The 24,115-nt window shown below is 41.6% G+C and overlaps 1 protein-coding gene across 1 annotated transcript in view; it reads right to left on the bottom strand.

Moving 5' to 3' along the window:
• LOC148833185 (uncharacterized) overlaps positions 1-23,814 on the bottom strand; it is a 151,477-nt gene extending 127,663 nt beyond the window's left edge. Inside the window, exons 1-4 of the mRNA XM_088918174.1 lie at positions 23,551-23,814; positions 20,074-20,223; positions 14,503-14,634; positions 5,688-5,758 (exon numbers count right to left, since the gene is read on the bottom strand). Coding sequence (XP_088774300.1) covers positions 5,688-5,758; positions 14,503-14,634; positions 20,074-20,223; positions 23,551-23,814 — 617 coding nt within the window. The remainder of the gene's footprint in view (positions 1-5,687; positions 5,759-14,502; positions 14,635-20,073; positions 20,224-23,550) is intronic.
• Positions 23,815-24,115: the final 301 nt, after the last annotated feature.

The following is a 24,115-nucleotide window of genomic DNA, read 5'->3' as shown; positions in this document are numbered from 1 at the left end:
TGGCTAGTGTACCCATCAGTGGTTGTTAACCGTTCTGTGACAATAGCCGCATTAGCGATGCCGTCCCAGTCCCTGCCACTCTGCCACTTGTACACGGCTCCCTTGGGTAATGTTAGACACTACATTTGAGCCTGCCAGAACAATTAACCCCTCTGTTAATTAGAAGGAAATGTCAGGCACGCAGATGGTACAAGCTGGCACCAAGCCATCCCGCCCACTGCTGTTGAAAGCAGGCTACCCTGCTGCTGACAGCTGCTCAGCTGCGTCCTACACCAGCAGATGTCAAAACTTTCCAGCTGAGGAAGACTTCACTGGCCGGGGGGGTGGGGGGGGGGCCGGGGGCCACAGCTCTGAATTCAAGAAGGGCAATGTGCAGACACACTGGTGTATGGGGCTAAATGGATGCAGCTGTGCGAAGGTAATAAAGCCAAAATATTCCTCTGCTATTGTCCCTGTTATTTGCTATCTGCTAACTGTAAATAAACTCAGAGGTTTACAAACGAGACCCGTTCAGCCCGTTTTGATCACAAGTGGCTTATTGATCTCATCCAGCCTCTTCCTGAAAGAACACAGGACCTGTCCATTCCCAGTTCTGAATGCACCTCCCCGACACCTTCCCACTTGTGTCCCCTGGTTTGGGTTTCTGTGCCCACTGGGGTGACTTTGCCAGAGTCTGGGAGCATTCTGAATGCTGGGAGCAGGTTCCTTCATAGTCTTCTCTGTTTCTAATCTAGGAGGGTTTAGTCCTTTTACCTGTGAGTGAAGGATGTTCCTGTAAGTCTGGGAACGTCATTGCTTGCTCTACCTTCTACCAGACCCAGAGCTGTAACACCCTTTTGAACACCGTAACCAAACTTGTACAGAATAAAACTATTGGGTGCATTGTACACGTTTAACATAAAATACCACAATTTGAACTGCATAATTTTAACTTGATATCTATTTCCTCAAGTAGCCTCTTCAAACATGTATCTCAGACATGAATAATGTTCTGACACCAAGAGAATCACAGGGTGTTGGCACACATACTGTAAGCAGACAAGCTATGCTCACTATACAAACTGCAGTTTGTATACAGTATCTGGTTGACCAACACAAAAGCTAACGCGACAGTCTCTGGCTTTATGAACCACTTCACAAGTCTAATTTCAGACCTCAGGGCTGCAAGCCACCACAGTGTAGTTATTTATCCTACACCTGACGTCTTACAATCATAACGCAATTGCGTTTCTTTGGAATAAAAACATCTGTGGTCTAAGCAAAGTGCGGAAGAGAGCCAGAGAGATAACCTTATCCGTTAAACTGTCATGTACTGTGAAAGGTGGCTAGCCTGGGGAGCACCCAATTCTACACAACCCTGCCACACTGCCTTCGTCTCCTAACCCCTGATGCGCCCCATTCCACACCCTATAGCCGACTCACTTTACGGAAAAGCAGGGCAAAGCAACAGCTCTCTTGAGTGCTTCTTAAGGATTACGCAACTTTACTTTACTCTTGATTATTGTTAATGATTTGATCCCCCCTGTGCTGGTGCAGGCGACGCTCACATCTGTTCCATGTTTACCATACCACATGTTCTGCGAATGCATTAGATGGAAGGGCTGTCACCATGGCCACAAGCGCTGTACGTCTATCACACAACACCCAGCTCTGCAGTACGCCATACATATGGAAACAACAAGTTTGCCTATACCAGCTTTTTCTCAACCTTTGTGCAAAATCAGTATAAATGTGCCACTGCCTGCATTTCCAGGATTTTTTGTTTCCATTGTTGAACTCCAAACATACAATTTTCATCGCTTCTACTTTTCATCTGGCTAGATTTGCGGTGAGGTCTCCTTTTCTGAGGCACAGTAACAACATCCCCAAATCCACAACACACTGTGGCAAGCAGGAATCAGTTCAAATACAAGCTCCAATCGCTCACATTCATCCACTTTTCTGTGAAATGGGCAGTACAGAATTGAAGATTTGTTATCTCAGAGACGTTACTGCTTTACAATGTTTTAAATACAGTGTTTCAGACTCATCGGGAATTTTTGTACATTCTTACTCCCCAGATTGCATGTACTACAGCACACAAACACTGACCTGCCATTATTTTTCATGGAAACTTCTAAACACCTATAAAAATTAGGTTTCTTAGACACTGTTTTTCATTCTTTAGATGCTTATAACATAACTTTAACTATAACTATAACTTTTTACAGCTAGTCTTTCTTAGCCCAGCAGTGTTCCTTAGCTTTCCTGTTCCCACCGAAGATTAAGGGTTTTCCAGCCACGGCAATCTGTGTTAATGCAGGAACTGCAGTGTGGCAGGTGTTGACACCTGGTCTAATCCAGGGCATGTTATAAGATACAGGTATGTCTCCTTCTTCACTACAGTAGAACTGGCTTTTCTCATTCCCACTGTAAATACTGCCATAAGTCTCTCCAGACAGTGAATAGACTCATGACTTTCAACACACACATATTCACCGAGAAATAAACTACAAGTTGTGCTTACATCTTTGTACAAACTCCCTACATTTTCCCAAGGTTTTGGGTCTCATAAATATTTTTTGTTAGGCAGAATCCCTTATCCGTGAGGCTTGAAACCTACACAATGCTTGCATTACGTTGAAGCGCAAAGAAAACAATAGATATGATGGCATGCGAGCCCAGGAAAATAAAAGAAACAGAAATAATTAGGTCAGCACAAAGCTGGGAGTGCAGCACCAAGTGGCATGCAAAACCCAAACAAAAAATGAAATAAACACTAAACAATCTCAAGAAATATTATGTCAGAAGACCACAACAAGGTATTTCAGGAATCCCAATTAGAATAGGAGATGTTTTCTGCAAATACACAATTGTCCATCTTACCAACTCCGCAGCTGTATCTCTGCATTTACAAAGACCGTCCTTTTAGTCCGCATTTGTATTTCCATTTTCATATAGAGAAAGAAGAGCAACAAAGTGCCCTTCTTCGCAAAATGCAGTTGTTCTTCCATAAACTTGCGTAAACAGGATATGAAATGCTGTCCAGACATAATCCAGGCAAAATATTGCACCAGCAAATTCAATAAGAATAAACTATTTTTAGATCATCTTTAACAGCTTTCAGTTAAAATGTTAAAATGTTAAAAGCATTCAGAAAATGTTAGCATTTACATGTCGGACAAAAAAAAAAGACCACTGTCAATCTAGAATACATACATACTCACTTGCACACATACAGTATGTTTAGAATAAATTAGTACACAAGATGCTCAGTGAGAGACTTCCTATTTGAGGGCTTTTCAATGCATGAACCTACAGACAGTACACTAGTGATATAAGGAGTCTTAATGGGTGAGGCTCTTACCTAGTTTATCACTCATCATTGTACAATGGCTTCCACTATTTAAAACTGTTTTATTCTGATAAAGCTTAAATACTGTATATTACTGTGCTTACATGAACCAAATGATTATGCATGTAGAAAATTGACAAAAATAAATGGGCTTAATATTTCACTTTTGGAAAAAATAAACTGGTGTCTTTAAAAAGACAGTAGTGCTTTTTGATTTGGGTCCTAACTTCATGAAAGCAGCATTCTATTGCTCTGAAAAACAGTTTTACCAATTTAAACCTTTTAGCGAAAACCTAGAAGCTAAAAAGTGTGCCTGTGCCGTTTTTAGCATTTTCACGAAAGCGAAACATAAAAACAGAAGGAAAAGCAGGAGAGCAAATGACTGCCATACAGATATAAGCTATGGAATGGCATCTGAGCGATTCCATGAATTACTTGTGACTGCGAGTCTGGGTCGTTGCACTGACTCTCCTGCCACTGTGTAGCATATTGATTTGTTTGCTTCACTAAATAAGAAAACGGCTTTTATTGAAGACAAACAGAAAAAGTCAATAACGGAAAAGTGTGGTATCTGCCTCCACGCAAGTCTCATCAGAAAGTGAAATTTTATAGCACGCCTGACAATTTTACTATGGCTTCAAACACGACATAATTAAGTCTGCTGACTGTTAAAGAAAATGCATTAAGATTCAACGTTGTGATCTGGCCTTTGTATTAAACTACTTAATTATAACCAGATTGTCCTACAATTGCATGAGTCGGATATGTGCGTCTTTGCTCTGAAGGTAAATACATATTGTTCGAATGTACTTGCACAGAAGTAAATCTCCTGAGGAATTCAGGAAATTCAACCCAGCAAATTCTACTGTTAATCTTATATTAGTGCTCAAAAGTTCTTGTGTTTAAAGTATTGTCAACAGACCCCAATAACATTTATGATGACAACAGCATTAATCTGTTGGAATAACTGTGGCTTGTGCTTTCACTAACCAAGTTAGTCACTAACCGTGTTAGTAAAACATGATTTAAGAATTTAAGAATGGAGCCTAAATGTCTTTTACATTAAAATCTCAAAAAATAACTACATTACCTTTTTGCTCTTTTTAAATTTGTAAATACTTTTTTTTTACTGGAAATTGAATTTTTAAATTGAAAGCTGCAGAGGATCAGATGTGTTTCTTCAGGAATATATATATATATCATATATCAAATTAATTTTACTTGAATATTTAAAAGCCCTAAAGTTTATTATTATTATTCATGTAAATACATTGGCCCTTTTGGTCAGCTAAGCATCTATTTTTACACGAGCACCATAAAAAGACGAAGCAGCACATAACCAACCACCTCAATATTACTTTGCATCCCTGATTATAAGCTGAAGTTTATACTTTTATTCAATTCTAGATCTTATCGGCAACAAGTAATCTGCATCTTTCATGTAGCGTTTTGGTAATCCATCAGTATTAGATTTATTTCCTACATTACTATAGGTCAATGCACTAGGGGCCTAGAGGCGGCCAGGAGTCAAAATCAGGGCAAGAGCACTCAGGCAAATGTGATTTTACCAGCTCACTGTAGTACTTTTCAATAGGTAGATGAATTATATTGCAGCTAAGGCCACATATCAAAGAATCAAGCAGTACAGTTAATATAAAGGTTAATGTTTCTGTATCAAAATCCTGGAGTTCAGGAACAACTCACTAGAGGAATCGTTCTAGATGATACGCAGACATCAGTTTGACCAGGACGGTACACAGATTTTAAAATCCGGCCCCTTTGAATGTCATTTAAGACATCACTTAACACATGGAGGCACCTACTCCAAACTTAGTACTTTCATGGGATTCTGTGCCTTTTCCTGTATTTCAGCTGCTGGAAATAGGAAAAGTTTCTTCATCTGCAGCAATATTTACCAGACACCAGTATGGTCTGCAAACGGTCGTTAAAGAGTGGAGGAACAGTGAAAATTGCAGAGGTGTTGATTAAAACTGAATGTAGTACTTTCCCCAATAGCTGGTAATAAGACAACTAACTGGACTGCAAACAATCTATACAACTACACAGATGTAGCAAGATAGTAAGAGTTAAGTTCCGTAGCCAATAAGAATGAAGTGTAGCGGATGGGAAAGCAAAGACTTATTGCAATAAAGGCTTAAAGTGCTAATCCCAGAAATCACCCGAGACATTTTCTGAATAGTCAAAATAAAACAACAGCAACAACAACATGGTACAATTTGGTGTGCCTACAGAATTAAGGAAAATAGGGAGAACGGAGGCAATAAATAAATATGTGAAAGGACAGGACACAAAAGAGCCAAAAAAGAGAAGAAAATCATGTAGTTGCACTTACATGCTTACAAGGTGACCAGCTGGTCCCACGATTTGCTCCATTGGAACTGTCCTGAGGGTAAGTGACGAAAACTAAGACAAGAAAAGAAATAACATTGTACATTATGAGTTCAACACTACTTGTCTGCTTTATGATATGTTTCAGGTATTTCTTTGAGTGCAGCGTTATTCTTAAACATTTAACAACTTTGTTACAAACTACCGTGCTCTACATCAGATGCTTGATGTAACCTGAATGTATTGTATATGAGAGGACAGAAATGCTGTCAAACTGGTTTTGCCTTTCAATACTGATGTTCTGTTAGGAGGAAACACCTGACATGAACGTGTATTTAGGCAAGTACCTGTTGTGCAAATGAGTTTATTACTTTGTCCCCTGATCCCAGGAAGTCTGCACGACCTGTTCTCAAACTTCTGTGTGGCCCAGTGTCTTCGGATTTGTTTTTTTCATCCAAGGTCTGGTTTACATAGCTGGTCTAATTATTTAATTAACTTAAGAACTGTAACACTCATAGAACAGGCTTTTAAAGAAGCAAATGTTTTGAGTAATTAATGGTAAAAGATCTTCAGAAAACTTGAGTGCACATCTAGCAAAGAAAATAATTAGGTCAGTTGTTTAATGAACTCAAGTGATACAAACTTTTATTTTGGAATTGAAATACCAGTAACTAACCAAATCAGCAAAAGATACATTTGCTTGTTTTCTTCCACAACTAAGCCTCTTCAAATTCCACACAGATTCTATGTACACACTTGACAGTTTACGCACAAAACGCCACGCTCTCAGAATCATAATGGTTCGCTGTAGACGTGAAGCAAGTAACCCTTTTCACAAGAGCTGGTCCATATTTAAGACCTGAATAAAAATGTCTGGAGCAAGTGGAGGAGCGTGCACACTTCGGGACTCTTCCCCCGGAGAGGGACAGCCAGCACACAGGCCGGCGAGCGATGACCCGCCCCGACAGAAACGGGCACTGAAGGAGTGTCGGCTTCACGGACAGGGCCAGGGCGAAAGGCAAGAACACGGAGCGGGCAAAACCAGGAAAGATCAAATCCATGTCGAGAAACAGAACCGGGAATGCAATCTGGGAAACTGTCTTACAGTGAACAAAGGCGGTGCACAGGTCTTCTGCAGACTTTGCTGCATGTCTCAAAATGAAACCCGAAAGACTAAAGCCTGACGGCCAGAAGAAATGTTTTTTTAAAAGGGGAGGGGCCGTGGACGTGCTGGTCCCCTGCTTCCTCTGGATTGAAACAGTGATGACGCTGGCGAAGTGCAGAGCAATGGGCACTTCAGACAGTGGAGCGGGGCACTCAAGGAAGAGGAAATCAATTTGGATGTTAATTACTCACAGGTCATGTCACTGTGGCAGCAGAGGGGGCATTTCTCAATGACCTGCTTCAGGTGCTCAGCTTAGTGTATTCATTTTTCACGTCAGACTGATTTTAGTCATGTTTGTTTTTTCTAACTGCATTTCCTAAATTCAGAAACCAGAGCTACTGTGAACTCAAAGAGCCATAAACAGATATATAGTACATCTCCCTTCTATCAAGCGTATGAGTGGAGAAACACAGGAAGGGGTAGGGGTACATTTTCAGAAGATAGGAATGCATCCATTAAAAGATGCTGAATATTTTATGCATGATCCTGAAATAAATGGCTGTTTTTCTGTTTTTTTTTCCATCACCGTTACTGATTTGTAGGTCAATTGCTACAAAGGCTTCATCCAAGCACAAGACAATAACACAAACACTACTGTGATACGTAGGCTATTCGTTAGAGCATTCCTCATTTTTCCAAATGCTGCTCTTAAAATTGAATGTTACTTTGGTTATAAATCCACCGGGAAACTTACAATGACTGAAAAAAGTCAATCCTTTTCAAGCAGACAGAGGATATCATTCTGGATATCTGAGCAGTCACAGACTATTAATGTTCTACTCCAACAAGTTAAAAGAACTGAATATTTTTAACCTTGAACAGAGAAGACTACAATGCTTGATCCTGATTTAACCACCCAGAAATCCTCAAAGGCATCAACAAAGTCAACCTGAAGGACTCCCTTGGAACCAGCACTTAAATGTGAACCGGAGGACACAAGGGGCAGCTGAGGGGAAGTATTTATAACTGAGAACAGGAGGTACGTTTTAGAAGATGGGCTGTGGGAGTGTAAAAGACCATAGACAATACCCAGGAAATGCCTGGCTGAGATCTTCGAATCTGTTCGATCCTAAAAGCCTAACATGCTAGATATGTCGAAGGGTCTCCTTCTGCTTGTGCACCTTCTTATGTTAAGACTATTAACTGGCAGTAGTTTATTCTTGTAATACAATCGTCTTCAGTTCATTATCAGTGCATTAATGTGAACATACAATACAAAGTCCTTCACGTTCCCACTACTGCAGCGCTATTCTTGTTCATGAGGACTTGCATACTACTTGAGTACTTGACACAAAATGATTTCATTCCCTTGAAAGAATCGATTCACTTTAGAGATAATTTAAATATCAAAAGCTTGCGCAATCTAGACACTGTGGTTAATTTTGTTTTTCCCCAGAAATGCTCTAATCAAAATCAAATCATTTTAAAAGATTTTAATTCTTTGCTGTAAATAAGGTGTTCTAGTTCAAAAATTAAAACGGACTTAAATCATCTCAAGCTCCAGAAATATGTTAATTTTAATTAAATAAGAAATTATGTGTCAGTCACCACGTCTTCAGTTCCTTCGCTAACATAATCAACACAGGTCTTTAAATAGTTAGTTACATAACAACAATGTCAAATCTTTAACAAGATGCATGTTCAAACAAATCCTACATCTCAGCTGAAATTCTTAGTCTGAAAAGATAATACAAATTCATGATCGCTCATACAATTTCAAATTACAATCTCTGTAAAACGAAAACCACTTCAAATAGTTGGAAAGCAATGACCAAAATCAGTTCACTAAATAAGGGGCTCTGAAAATCAATTATGCCATGTGTAGCCGTGGAGTAAATAGAGGCACTCTAGTGTCAAACAAATACAGAGCCCAGAATCAGAGAGAAGCAATCTGTACACTAAGCCAATTAACATAGTGGAAGCTGTGCTAAAGGGAAATTTGATCATTCGACGTGCGGTGTATAAAGCTGGTGTTCGTAGGAACTAACTGTGGATCCCACAAAAGAAAGCACGAGAGGAATTAGATGGCAGCTGAAAAACAATAACAGCAATTAAGCAAACCGAATTTGAGCCCAGCTGCTTAAAAGACTAAATGGAAAGGTTGATTAGGAGATTTAGTGAGATACCAATTATACACTGTGGCTGCAAAAGAAACGCTGCTGGCCACATTTGAGAAACAGTGGCTGAAATGATCAGAAATTCAATAAAACCACACTGTTTGAATTTCCAAGCAGGCTGCTTGAAAATGTGTTGTTGCTCATTAATGAGCCATGGTCTTTAAAATTATACTTAATGCTGCAGTGCTATGAAAAATTAACTTATAAGACTTGTTCTTGGGCTCTTTCGCTTTAATCTCTTTAAAAATCTTTCCGGCCCACTGAAGAAGGAAAAATATAACTTGCCTAGTGCAAAAATAAAGCACCAATGCATAATGCATTAATTTAATGTTAGCTTTAATGTGTGATTTATTATTTATCACACCCCCCAACCCTGTTCACCACGATCTCAGCCTGGCCCCGAATTTAATGACAGCAAGTCTTGATTTTAAACATACCTGAACAAAATGCAGTGCTGAGACACTTGTATTCTGATTAACGACTTCAGTCTGTCAATCTAGGTCATATTAGTGACCAGAACAGCTGTCATGATGGAGTCCCACAGGCAGTATGTGGGCCCACAAATAAACCACTTATGGAGAAAAAAAAAAATTCTGCTTCTCTAGTGTTTCAGTGACGCACAAATCATAATGTGAAGAAGGACACCAGACGCTGGACACTGTAAAGGGAGTAAGCAGGCATGGAAGACAGTTCACTCACTCCACCCCAACAGGAGCACATCACCGCTGAGCGCCTTTGGTCCTGAAAACCTACACCACTGGAACAGTTCAGAAATGTGGGGACAGTGATTGATCCGACGATACATTCCACTGGCACTGGCTTCATAACCTAAAACGGGGATGGAGAAGTCCAGCCGTCCGGTGCTGCAATCCTGCAGGTCTGACAGAGGAGCTGGAGCTTTCATCCAAACAGGTACTTCAATCAAGCGATTAAGACCAGAGGTCATGCAGGGGTTGGAGCTGCCGATCCCGAAACGCAACGACAACAAGAAAAACATTTGAACCCTTGTGTAGTCAGCTTGAAAAAGACTATGTTGTTATATCACTTAACATAACAGAGAAAACGTAAACTTTAAAATCAGTTAGCATGACAATCGGAATCTAGACAAATAAAAAACTAGACTATTCCCGATATCTGAATTTCCACCTCGTGATATATGCAAATGACTAAAAGAAGTTCAAACACCCTCCATTTTCTAACCATTTCTTCCAATTCGTGTCCCGGGGGAGGTGGGGTCTATCCCAGCAAGCAACAGATGGAAGGCAGGATACATCCTGGGTCGCAGGTCACACACAGACATGGACACACTCACACCACTAGCCAGAGCACCCATAGCAAGCCCCCGCTAACATGGGAACATACTGTACAAACTCCTCACAGACAGCACCCCAGGTCCGGAACTGAACCCAGGGCCCCAGCACAGCCAGGCAGCAATGTTCTGCTTAGTCATCTCCAAATCTCATGAGGTGGAAATTCAGATGTCAGGAATACTCTAGTTTTTAGTTTGTATACATTCCATGAGATCATCATGCTTACTGTCTTTAAAGTTCACCACTGCACTGCCCTCCTATAAACATAAACAGTTTCATTGTCTGGAGGACAGAAAACGGATTGAAAGCAATAAAAAACATGCATAAGCTAAGCAATGAATCAACTGGATGAATGAATCAGACAACAAATTATTACTTAGTAAAAATAAAAAGTGATCAATGCTGCTTTTCTCACACATCTTTTAGCGATTTAGGATAATGGTGGGGGCGGTGTGGTGGCTCTGTGGCTCAGGATCTGTGCCTGTGGCTGGAAGGTTGCCAGTTCAAATCCCGCGGCCGGCAGAGGAATCGTACTCCGTTGGGCCCCTGAGCAAGGCCCTTAACCCCAACTGCTCCAGGGGCACTGTACAATGGCTGACCCTGCGCTCTGAACCCAAGCTTCTCTCTCCCCCCTGTGTGCCTGTGTGTCTCATGGAGAGCAAGCTGGGGTTTGCAAAAAGACAAATCCCTAATGCTAGAAATTGTATATGACCAATAAAGTGATCATATCTCATCTTAATAAGCTTTTATCATTACAACCACAGCAAACTAACTTCCTAAGAGAATGACTGAAGATGCCTGAATGCGTCAGCAGTGTTACAGAGCTCTTGCCATGCAGGATAGTCTCATCACAGGTGAAGAGTGAAAACTCAGGCCTCACCTGCAGTATGGGCAGTAAGCCCTGAGCAGACAGGGAAAGACCAGTCCACTCCATTGCGTGTATTCAGCATGCAAGGACAGCAACACCGGGTTTTCCACAGTGCAGTCGAATCAAGGCCAGCAGCTGCTTTCCAATAGCAGTGCTTTTCATTCACCTTCTCAATCCAACAGTAACTAGCGATTTCCGTGTTCCTTTACAACATGATACTGTACCCCATTTCCTATTCTGGGCCACCCTGGATGAGATTCAGGCTGCTTTGTCCTTCAGCACATGACGCCGAATGCATTGTGATCCTCAGTCTGGAAAATGACCCATTCTTTCCCACAAGGAAAACTGTGCATTATCTCATAAAGCACAGCCAAAATCTAAACAAGTCTGACAGAAAAATGGAACAAAGAAAAACTTCTATTGCTGTAGGAACCAAAAAACAGCTCACAACTAAATACCTCAAATAATCTTGGGTTTTGATCCTACTGATCCTACCACATGGTAGTCAGAATTGCATTATCAAATGTTACACCACTTGTGCATTTGGGCAGAAAAAATACTTATAATGATAAGCATTTCATGTCACTCATGTATCAATTTCCTTTTTAGGGTAAGAGTATTTGGTGCAAGCTTATTTAACTAACATAACATACAGTATGGGACATCCTCACCCTCTGTCCTGATGTATTAACATAGGTTTAAGGTGGCACACAACTACATATGTAAGTTTGCCCTTATTGCTGACCTTACAATGCACTTAGTATCTTGTACTTGAATAATGCTGTCTCTGCTACTACAAGCAATTTATTCTAACTAACGACTGTCAGGCGCTCATAAATCAGTATTAGATCTTTTTTTTACTGAGCTGGTGACTTTTACTTAACACAGAGACCACATACAAAATCCTAACCTTACATTGGCACATTTATTGATTTTAATTAGTCTAATTAGTTCATTATTTTAAAAAGCAAACAGGACATTTATTATACAGCTCTACGGCAGTGGCATATGATTAGGGACTTATTATGGTAATGAAGCTGATCAATTATCGCCCAAAGGGAAGTCATTAACAAGTGCACAAACACAGCTCCAGCACTCACCCCTACTCAGATCCCTCCCCCCCACCTGCACAAACACTTAGTGGAGAAGCAGTGGGCTCCGCTTTCCCACGTGACTACACTGGCCTGTATAGCGTCCACGTCGCTGACAGAGGTGGGGAAGCCTGTTTCTCCTCTACTGCTATCGGCCTGATTTTAAACCCCTGAGTAGCCAGCAGCTGACATGGTAGACAGTATACCATTTAATCCAGATGTGAAGCTGAAAGCTAAAATACTCAGATTGTTGTGTTCTGCAAATAGTTTTAAGGCATAGCAGCTTTAAGCAATTTATTCCTTAATACAAGCCTTTCTGCCTTTTTGAGTCTGACATCAATTCATCTGTACTGGTTTTGCAAGCGAGCAGTTTTCTGCGATACTGTTTATTCTAGTTATAAAGCAGCTAGTTAGGCCCCATGGCAGATCTTTTTCTTTAGTGCCTCTCTTATGCATGGGTGTCTGACCCTAGGAGAGACTCAACATCAGTATCCTGTTCACATCATTGTAGGACACTCACATTCAGACTAAAACGTGTGCAGGTGCTATTCTAGATGTTATGTTTGATATTAAACAATTCTGCCATTTCTCTTCTAGGTTTCTCAGGTTCACAGCAGCCAGATTAATTAAAAACAGCAGCAGCAGCTCCCAAGTACAGCAGCTGGTCAGCCTCGACTGGAACACTCAACTGCTCAAGATTGCTCAAAACTTGTGTATCCAGGCTCTTTACAAATTTACTCTTTGCAAGTGACCTCCAAGACTTGTTATATTTTACCCTCCAGAAGCAGGTTTGGCCATCCCATTAAAAAATCCTACAAAAATGCTAACTGGGTGTAGGTTGATCAGATCCCACCGTTTCGCCCTGTATTATCTCAGACTGCTCTGAGGACTCTTTTCGGTGTGTTTTTTCGGTGGGGCAGTTAGCTTGACTGGGAAGAAGAGCACACAATGACGAATCCCACAGAAGGCACGTGGGACATTAATTAGATAAATGTCAGATGGAAATCACATTAACTGATCAAAGGGGACCACCAAAAAGCCAAATGATGTTCATTACAGGAAATAAAAAGGAAAAAGGCTACTACCACTCTGTTTTTTTTTTGTACTTTTAAGAATCACACTTCTCAATGAGATCTCCTTGAGCCAAACTCAGATCCGCCCATGTTAGTCCTGTTAAGCACATTAGAAAAGTTATAAGCTAGAAGAGGCCATCTAGACCGCCCAGTCCATCCAGTGTTGTTATAGCCTATCAGAACTGATCTGCGGAGGCAATCCAGTGGGGAAGAAGTCTGTCTGTCTCCTGAAGTACCTTTGGTCCTCAGTTTGAAACGTTTTTCCCCTTAGATGGCACTGAGTCCTCCTGTTTCACTGGCTGAAGGCTCTGAAGGGGCGGGACTTTGAAGTTTTGAGCACTTCTGTCTGTATGGGATACTGGTCCGTCTCATCTGTGACCAAGTCAGGATGAAATTCCTCAACGTATTTTAGAAATTAGAGATGGAGTGATGATTAATAAAACCAGCTCCACTGGAGTTCTCCAGGACCAAGGCTGGAATCTCGAGTGGTAGACCTATATCTCCAGCAGGATATTGGGTTCTTCTTAACTAAAATCATGCTTTACAACTGTATGTGGTTTACAAAAGTGCTGTCAAGGTGCTGTTTGTAGCCTTCATTATGGTTGCGGCCTTCAGCTAAATGATTTCACTTATCTGGCCATTAAGCGTCAGAACCTCCCCCACCACCACTTCACACAAGCGTTCATACTGGTGCTGCCCATTTCCTTTCCAGTTATACGGTGAAGCAACTACATGACACTGACGAGGCACAAATGCAAAAGCTGAACAAATTTAAATGGTAGTTAAGTCAAGGTCAAAAGTCTTATTAGATAAAAAAAAGCTCTACACTGGAGTACCGTGGTTTTGAATATCTCTGGAGCAGGTCCTATCACCGTGGCATGAAGACCCCTGCTGACCAGTGAGGTCAAGTGGAAGCCAGCTGGCCCGCACCCTGTCTGTTAAGGTTCAGCAGTTTGGCTGCATTTGCCGATTAGTGTTTTGGGGTGGAAACAGGCAAACGGTTTCACAATGAGATCAAAGGATGAGCAACGTATCTTGGTCAAGGTTACACACATCCAGGGAAACTGTTAAAATATCCAAATCTGAGCAAGAAGATTTCCATTGCAGGTATTAACAATACTCTGTCACTGTGCAATCTGCTATAAACATCGTAAGAACAAAATATTTATAACGGCATAAAAATGTCCTCACTCACTTCTAGCTTCTGCGCGCCTCGAGCCCGCTGCACTGCTCCCACAAGACTGGCAACGTCCAGCTTCATGTCCAGATTTTCTTCACGCAGGCTCTCGACAAGCTCCTCCAAGCCCTCCTTCTCCACGAGGACTCCCTGCAAAGCACAAGCTCTGGTTAACTGGTCCCCCAGTGCAACCGCAGAGGTGTGTTAAAGTTACCGCTGCATAGTTTTAAACGGTCGTTCGTAAGAGAAATCCACTGCCGATCTTCTGATCTCACTACTTTGCTATACTCATGTACTCGATTCACTGGCCTTTCTCCAAATACATCTTCCCAAGTGGTTTGTAACACCTGGGAAATGATGGAATGTGCACCTGCTGGCCATCTGGAACTCTGCATGGATGCTGCATGCATTAAAAACACAGCAACAGCAGTCCCCTCTATCCAATATTAATTTCATGCCATTATACTCAAGCTGCCACTTTCTGTGGAAGGAGTACAGAGATAGCTAGAACCATAGCACCAAAGTTTCTCTTTTCCCTAGCACTTGTAAATAATTGATTGATTTAAAGATAATTAATGCAAAGCAGAGAGAAGCTAAATAACAAAGAATTTCCATTTTTCCTTAACACTGTCCTACAATACTTGACCCTGGCCTTTTTAATTTTCAATATCAATTAACAAATTCCACATTAAAACAGCAATTCGTAACTACAATAAATGATGCTCTCTAGGCCATACATTAAAAAAAGGAATAAGAATAATAAAAAGAAAGAATTTATCTTTTTTTCCATTTTACACTTAAAGGCAGCTCTTTCAAGCACATTTACTGTTTTATATACTGGAGTGGAAATCCTGAAAGACTTCAGCACTAGGATTAACGGAAAAACACAATTTAAGTATCCTTAAACAGCTATCATAAGCCAAAGATGAACAACACAATAGTGCATTTATTTCCATGGCCTTCAGTGAAAAAATAATCAAAAGTATGCAGCTGAGCTTTTATAGAAAGCTGCAAAGTGAACTGATTTTTTTCAGCATTCAAGGTATTCAACAATCCCTGAACCACTCACTCCCTACAGTTCATCTTCATTACCAAAATTCAGCCTTCCATCCATAAAACATCAATCAGAGACCTCTCTTTAAGCAGTAACAAAACAGGCGAGCATAAAATGCCTTCAATAGAGTTCATGGCTACACCTGAGCAAAGTCGAGACACGGGCATGTAACTAAAGTAACAGTGTGTGTGTACAGACCCATACTGGCAATCAACTGGATCTTGATATTAAAATGACACTGTTGGGATAGCTTACCCAAAAGCAAATAGAATGGAAAACATTTGTGTTAATGGATTCATATTAACTTCACATAAAAGAAAAAGCAGGGTATGCTTTGCAGTCAGTTCTTTCAAAATACCTTGCGTAAGCAATCATAACCACACAAACAAATACTGTTACACAACCATTGTTAATGTGCTTCAATTATTGTTCTCCTATCCGAATCACCAAAATAAATAGGTTGGCAGTAATGTTCTTATGCTCTCCTCTAATCCTGTAACATTTCAATGAGTTTAAGATCAGGGAAATGGACAGCCCAGGATATCAATTTCAAAACCTTCTGTTCTTTTTTCTGATTTAATTTAGGCTTTATATCATCCCACCAGTCTATAAAATTAAACTCTATTGCATTTCTTTTTAACAGTTTATGTGGGTTGGTCCCTTTTATAAGGGTTCCGTTCATCTGAAGAAAGGTTTTCAAGCAATAACCATCTCATATTCATTTCTCTAAGATGTCTCCTCACTGTTTCCTCTGATGTGGTGCAATGAAATTCAGACATGAACTCAAATCATCAGTAACTTGGGGGCGGGTTATGAAACAATTAACCTGCAACAGAGATGGCACCCTGAAACAGCTCTGCACGCCAGAATTTAATATATATATCAAACAGCTGCTCTTGGTTGGGCAAGAACCAACATCAGTTACATCATCAAAAGCCACTATGCAAATATGAAAGGTCTTACTTGCTCACTAGCAATGTTTCTGTTAGATGCAGAACTTTACTAAAACTGTATTTTTTGGACAAACTACCTAAAAGCCCTGCAACGACTGAACTGACATTAAAACACATGGTAATGTATCTGGCCATTCAGCTTGTCCAAAGTCTCGGGGTACCTTTCCAAGTTCCTGCAGACACACCTCCATTGTGCCAAATGACCATCATGAGACCATCAATCCATACCTGCCTGCTGATGAGCCCTTTAACCCACCAGCACAGACTGATTAGGATTTTGGGAAGGTTGGCGCTAGTTCAGACAAAAAGTAAAATCAGTGATGTTTTAGCAACCACTCTGAAAGACTGGCACTGTGGGTCTGTCTTGGCCAAACTGTTACAGCCATTCCATTCCCAGTCACCAAGCATCAAGAGAGAGGCTATTACAGAGTCTGTCCAAGAGAATCGTCTGTCAAGCAGGGCTACGGCCGCAGGTATAAATGAGAATTGAAACCTGTGTCTTTTTAGATTGGGAAATCTGAAGGTGCATACCGAGGGGAGTAATTGGAATTAATTAAACAAAGGGTGTGAAGGGTGCTCTAGGATAGAATATGCTTTATGCAAGACTCGTGAGCGACCCGTGGGGTCGTGTCGAAGGGCCAGCAGCAATGACTTTCTCACGCAGTCCAGCAACACTCCCCAGTTCGCTTTCGCTCCTCAGATCCAGATTCCCCAACCAGCAGATCAGTGCAGACGTGAAAGCAGATTCAACGTCATCAACAGAGAATCATCAACCTTAAAATGGCTACGCTTCCTAAAGGAAAGCAGTGCGATCCGGGGTCCCTCCCCGAGCAAGGGCCTGGGCGCCCCGCCCCTCCCCGGAGCTGGCTCTTCCGGGGCGGAGCCTCGGGATTCCCGAAGGAAGCTCGCGGGGCCCTGGTGCAGTACCGCACCTTCAGCAACTCACAGGCGTTTGTGGTGCCCTGATCAGAGCGAGCGCTTGTGCCTGCACCGCCTGCTTTTCTCTAAAAGACTGGCCACTGGCTTGTACAAGCCTAGACTACAAGCTGCAAACACACAGAAATGGCCTCAGCTGTAACTGAGACATGATGTTAGTGACAGAACCCGGTGTTCATTATATAAGCAGGAACAGAAGCTGTGAAAATGGCACATATTCATGTTTCATTATGTGCGTGAATACAAATAACACATTAAAACAGGTGACCAACTGTGCACAAAGATCATATTTTTAAGTTAAAAGAAAAGTAGTTTTCTGCACTATATGCCTGAGCTTCTGCCTGCTCCAGTACTTACTCAGACTTAGCTCCATCACGCTGACAGACTCTAAAGCGTACAATCTAGGCATGAAATTGTACCGTACGTGACACTGTGCGCTTTATCAGTACCAGACAGCACCTAACTGCCAGCACTGCTATTATTCTATACTAAACCCTCTTTGCGTAGTTCTTCAACATCAATAACCCAGGACAGTACTGAATTATTTAATGTGGTGATTAATCAATTATTAAAAGTGTCTGTCAAAACACCCACAGAAGAGACACTTGCTTGCCCACAGTTAAAATAAAATGCATAAACGAAATGAGGTAACATAAAATGTCTAACACACTAATGCCTTGGTGATCTAAAGCTTACACACCCCTTACAAACAATACTTATTAAACTGTAGCAGTTGTTGAATTGTTAAACTGATACAGTACTTTTTAATTAGAAAGTGTTTTGTTCACTCCCACAATTACAAAAGTGTAGAATTCTCAGGAGTTTCTCAGCCTGACGCTTTTATGGTACAGCACATCTTATATAGCCAACAGTATGCCAAAAAAGTCAAAAATTGATATAGAAAAATCTTAATTCTTTAAAGGGTGTTGGAATTCATTTTATAAAATGCCACTCTTACCTTAAACGTTTTGAATGCATAAGGAGCAACCTAGCAAATTACTGGTTTCATTGCCTAAGATATCTCAGCTGGAAAAAAACAAACCTTCTCCAGGTCCTTAAAGCAATTCCAACAAACATCCCTATGCCTGCTGCAAGCAAATGTATGCAGACAGCTATTCACACACATATTTGATGACTACCATTTCAAAACCATGAGGCAAAAAGACGTGACTGTCATAAAACTCCATTTTCGGTATTGTGTGGCATGATTGCGAAAATGTCTTTTCACATACATTATTAAAGGCAGCATTAGAAACAGCAGTGCTAGACAGAAGTACTTAAAGTGAGCACATCACAAAAAAACAGCTAAACACGTAAGAAACAAAATTTATTTCTCCAAGGCAATTAAAAGTTCCACCCAACGCATGTAAAAAGTAGGCTACCACCTCAAAGCAAGATTTAAAATGTGAGTGGAGAGGAAAGGAAAGGATTGCTTATACTCCGAACATAAGAACAGTCAGATCCAGCGGCTATTCATTTTCTTAAGCCAACGGACACTTCCTGTACGTCTACAGACTAATTTACTGGTGGACTGTTTTTTTAGATTAGATTACAGAGCGGGAATTTGTAACGTACGATATCCACCTTATTGAAATAATGTCCTTTCCCTGCCCAGGCAGATGAAGAAACAAAAACAGATAATATTGCTAATTTGTACATCTACTGACCTCCCCTATGAAGGAGGGAGGGACTTCAGTGATGTGATTGCAACAGCACTCACTTATACGAGTCAATTTGACACTTATATAAGGTAAGAATAGAAATGAATGGCTGAAATCCAAGGAACGCAGAGCGTTTTATGGCCGAGACTGTAGAGCCTGTCGTCTTTATCACCAAAGGTCAAAGCCTAGGCAGAGCTGTCTTAACAATGAGATGTCTTAATTAACCTTGGAAACAGAAGAATGCCTTCAGCTTGAACATCAGCAGAACAGACGGAAGCAAACGCTCAGGAAGTAAGAGGCGGGGACGTGAAGACATTGAAACGCTTGAAAATCTGGAGGAATTCAGCATAATGATATTAAGCACATCAGGGGGAAACCAGTCAATAAAATTTGTGGATCTCACTTCACTAGCCACATGGGTATTTCCAGCTTAACTGGAGGGATGGGATATGTTGCTGATGCATTTTTCAGGTGAACAAATGCCTTGCTTTTCTTTTTTATAAACTAAGGACTTACACGAGTCTGAGTAATTCTTTTTTTTTTCTTTTTCAAGGAAGATGAAGCGTAATTCTTTTTGGAATTACCAGCTTTCGAAACTTTTACGAGCCCTCGCTCAGCACATGAAAACCTGCTGTCATTGCTGGAAAATGGAATTACAAATCCACGTGTGGACAAGGAGGCAGCCAGAGGAACTGGTCTTCCCCGTCATGCCCCTCGTTTCAAGTCTTCCCTTCCGCAGGAATCAAGCGGATGAGATGCCAGAACACAACAGGCATCAAGCGTTTTATTAGAAGCACTGTGTCTGGAGCACAAGCCTCTCTAAACAGAGGGAAACGAAAGGCGTTCAGCGTCACACCACACAAACCATTTTCATCCTGCAAGACTGTGGTTGAAATATACAATCTCTCAACAGTTTAAAGGCAAACTCAGGGAGCCCAACTGAAGGAGCAGGAATAAGACAAAGGAAGGGAGAAGGACATCTTACCTTAATCAGCCGGTCAGCAGCTAGAATTCTAGCCTCCAAAAGGGCTACTTTGTCATTAGCTTCTTTTTCAAGATCTTCCACCGTCTGGACCAAGACTTGATTTTGATCACTAAGATCATTGACGTAGGAATGAAGAATCCGCACTTTCATCTACAAAAAGAGGCACATGAGAGCTATAAGAAAGGAGTGGAAGCATCTTGTTGCCAGCCTCGAGCGCCGGTTTCTGAGAAGCTACAAATCACTGAGGCCATTTTGGACACATCTGTCTCTACTCCTTTTGAAAAATCCACCTCCTGTCTATCCAGCAAAGTGATTCACAAGATCTCTGTTGGACGATCTCCTGTCGGTAAGAAAACTTTCCAAGGAACGTGACAAACAGTTTTAGAGAGTTTGGGCTTCCCCCCCGATCACTTTTATACTCATCAGTAGCAGTATCACAAACCAGCCTTACACACAGCATTGGGTGAAACACGGAGTCAGGCTGCCATCGGTCAAGAAGAGCAGCCGTTTCTTTTGCTAAAGTTCAAATTTGCAGGCTGTTGTCAAGTGAGATTTCCTTCCCAGGAGCCACATTGTCCCCCACATTGAAAACTCTGCAGTGGCGTCACTGCCTGTAGCTGTGTGGGCCTGGAGGCAGTGGGGCAGTTTCGTTGTATCCTTATACAGCACAATACTGTTTTAGGCAGCAGTTTATTTGTACAGAACACCTATTAATTTATAACGTATGACCTGCATAATGTACCCATTTTTGTTTCCATAATTATTTCCATCATTGTATATAAATATATACTGTTTATATATATATATGCCACTGGCTAACTACATTTCCAAAAATGTTATTCCTTTTTTTAACTTTAATAAATTTGGACAGCAAATCTAGACTTAGTTCACAAGGACATCTCTTGTGCATTAAACACTCAGCCATCCTAGCAAGAAGAAGTTGGTATTTCAAGTGCATGATGCAGAGACACAGGGTTTCAGCAAGTGCCAAGACGGCTCTGGCACAGTCTGGATCTGTGAAACACTTTGGTCTGCCTTCTTCAAGTTCACCTCCGTTCACTCAATCCAGCTCCTTCCACAGGCAACCGGTAGCGCCTGTCTGTGCACACTGTTGCGGGAGTATGGAAGGGGCTACCCAGCCACGTGGTTGAAGTGGGTACTCTGTTCTCTGTCCAGAAGGAGCTGGATCAATAGTTTATTAGACACCAAAGAAGTGGCCTCCTCCCGTTCGTAACCTTTCTTATGTTCTTGGGTCAAGAGGTAAAAACCGAACGCGCGGCCGCAGAAAGGTTTGCTTTGAATGAACAAAAAGGACATTTGAAAGAGAAATATGCGAAGGCAGCCAAGTCAGGAATAATAACACAGAACCGTAACAATAAGACATGACGAATAGTCGCGTACATCTTCATGAATACAAAGAAAGATTACATTTCAGTTATCAGCATTCTCATTCACTGTAATTTAATATGAAAATATGCCCTTTTTGGCATGATGAATAAATACTTAAATTTATTGAAGCATAATCTTATTTGTGCATCATATTGATTTCTAATTTCTTTTTTTATTAGAAATTTACAAAATGTTCACATATCCCACCCTTTCACATAACCTTAGTTCCAACAAGGTCAAATGTGACATTTTACTGTAATCTACCACACAACAGCGAAAACCATTCCAAAATTTCAAAATGCGCTTCCTTTGTGTGCTGATCTGAGGTTACGTTCACCTTACACTATTAAGTCAAGAATCAAGATGCGACACCATCATTTCATATTCTGCGGGCTGTTTATGTTGGCATTTACCTTCGAAATCTGAAATGCAGTGTGGGGTTTATCTGATACACCTCCTAAGCTGTACAGGAAAGACAGGAGATACAATTTCGAGTTCATTGCTCTGAATTATGCAAGGAACAGCAGTACCATTTCTAGATCTTCATGGACTCCTGATGGCAAACACTGATATTTTCAGAGACCTGCTGTTTATCATATGGTAACCTTGAAAGTTTACCCTACATCCCAGAGGCATAACCTCATTAAGTGAAGCCCAAAGCACTAAACCTTATTTCTTAAATCTCGTTAATGTACTTTTGAACTACAGCTTGAAATCTCAGTTATCTACAAGATTCCTAATGAGAATAAAATGATTAGAAGCATTTTTATTTATTCTGATTTATGGAAGTAAGGTGGAAACAAATTAATCTGCAAAACATGAAAGCTATAATTCATCTATGCACATGGTGTTTTATAATTAGTTTCAACAACCATTCTACAAAAAAAGCTGCTGCTTGGCAAGCCTGAAGCAATACTTTGAGTCTCCTCAGACTGTTCTAGACATCTGTAAAGTGCTTTATGGCAGTATTGTGAAAAGCACTATTGCATACAAAATAACAATTTGTATTTTAACCATGTGCTAATCTTTAAGTATTACGTTGCTTTATAAAGTTACCTTAAACAGTCACTAAAGACTTTGTTAATGTTTTCCAGGTCTTCAGACCAACGATACTGCAAGATGTTATTGCTGCTCTTGAGCCGGTCCTAAGAAGAGTGATCAGGTTTTGTACACACCCACACATGCTGGAATGACTTGTACTGACGGTTCAAAAACTACGAGGTGTGCGAGTGCGAGTGAGAGAAGACTACAGGGAACCAGCATGAACTCATCAACATCCCCGAAGGGGACCAGGTTCAACTTCTCAAAATCCTCAAAGTCAACCCAGCATACTTCTTCAGAACCAACTGTGAAAGCACAGGACCCCAACAAAAACTACGTGGAAGTGCTCTCAAGAGGGAGGCCGGGAGGCACTGGGGGTGTGGAACAAGCTCTCCAGCCATGTTGTTGAAGCCGACAGCTGGATGAGTGAGATCCTGGGACCAATTCACAACTAGTCACCAAGTTGTTGATGGGGCCGATGGCGTGCCCCGTTTAGTAACCCTTCTTACTGTACGTTCACATGCCACAGCTTTGAAAATCAGTATGAAGCGGACATAATATTTTAAATCAAAAGACACCCAAGAACGAATACTCAGCTCTGGAGACGTTGTCATGATGATGATGATGAACATGACACTTTAAAGGCTGCAAACAGGAGCTACTGCGCAGCACCTCTGTCAGCGCGGTGGAGCAGAATAACCTTCCAGGTGAGACGTCTGTGCTTCAGGTATGGGGGGTCGGCGTGACAGCAACCCCCTCACGCCGTACGTCCCCACGCAATTACGCAAGACGCACCCGCTGCGGCTCACCTGTGGCGCTCTTCTTTAAAGGCGGAAAACAGACTGGCAGTTTTGCAAAAGAAGCAGGAATTTTCACCATTCAATCCTTCTTTCTCTCTTTTTTTTAATTTCGCCTCTCGTTTTCTCGGGTGAATCGGGAAAACTTCAATGGAATGGCCCCTTCCACCTTGAGGTCTAAGTCAGGTGGGCATCCTCTGTAACATCCCCCGGCAGCCCCGAAACAGGACGGCCCTGTACGAATACGTACCCGCAGCGCGTCTTCGCGGCTCCCACCTCGGTGCTCGGACTCCAGGCGCCTCAGCTTGTCCTCGTACAGCCCCTTGAACTCCTGCAGCAGGAGCCTCGTGTTCCGGGTGATGGGGCCACTGCAGCCCTCGCCGTCGCCCCCAGCCCCGGCCGGAGCCGGCGGCCCGGCGGCGGAGTGCCTGGGCTTTGACAGCGCGGCACCGGGGCGGTCCACTAAGCTGCCCGAGCCCTGGAGGTTTAACTGAGAGCTGCCAATACGAGCCATGAAACTGCCAGACCAGAGCACAGACCGCAGACCTGGTTTTGCGTCCGTATCTCATTCGATTTGCACCTCCAGCTACAGACATGGGCCACTCTCCTGGGGCTTGGGTGTTCGTGTTGTGCATTGATTGAAGTTAACCGCCAGTGATGTGCGCTCTGTCACACGAATACATGAAATCGCTGCTCCAAGTTACCGCAAAAACAAAAGAAACACAAAGTCAAAAGTATTAAAGCGAGCTCAAAGGAAGCGCGCTTGGTGCTAAGAAAATTGTGTTGCTTACACGTTCAAGAAAAAAAGAGAGGTA

The sequence above is a fragment of the Atractosteus spatula genome, chromosome 6 (genome assembly GCF_055471065.1).
Source record: "Atractosteus spatula isolate fAtrSpa1 chromosome 6, fAtrSpa1.hap1, whole genome shotgun sequence".
NCBI classification, from domain to species: domain Eukaryota; kingdom Metazoa; phylum Chordata; class Actinopteri; order Semionotiformes; family Lepisosteidae; genus Atractosteus; species Atractosteus spatula.
Note: the sequence above shows the minus strand (reverse complement) of the source record. Positions and strands in the feature narration are given on the sequence as shown.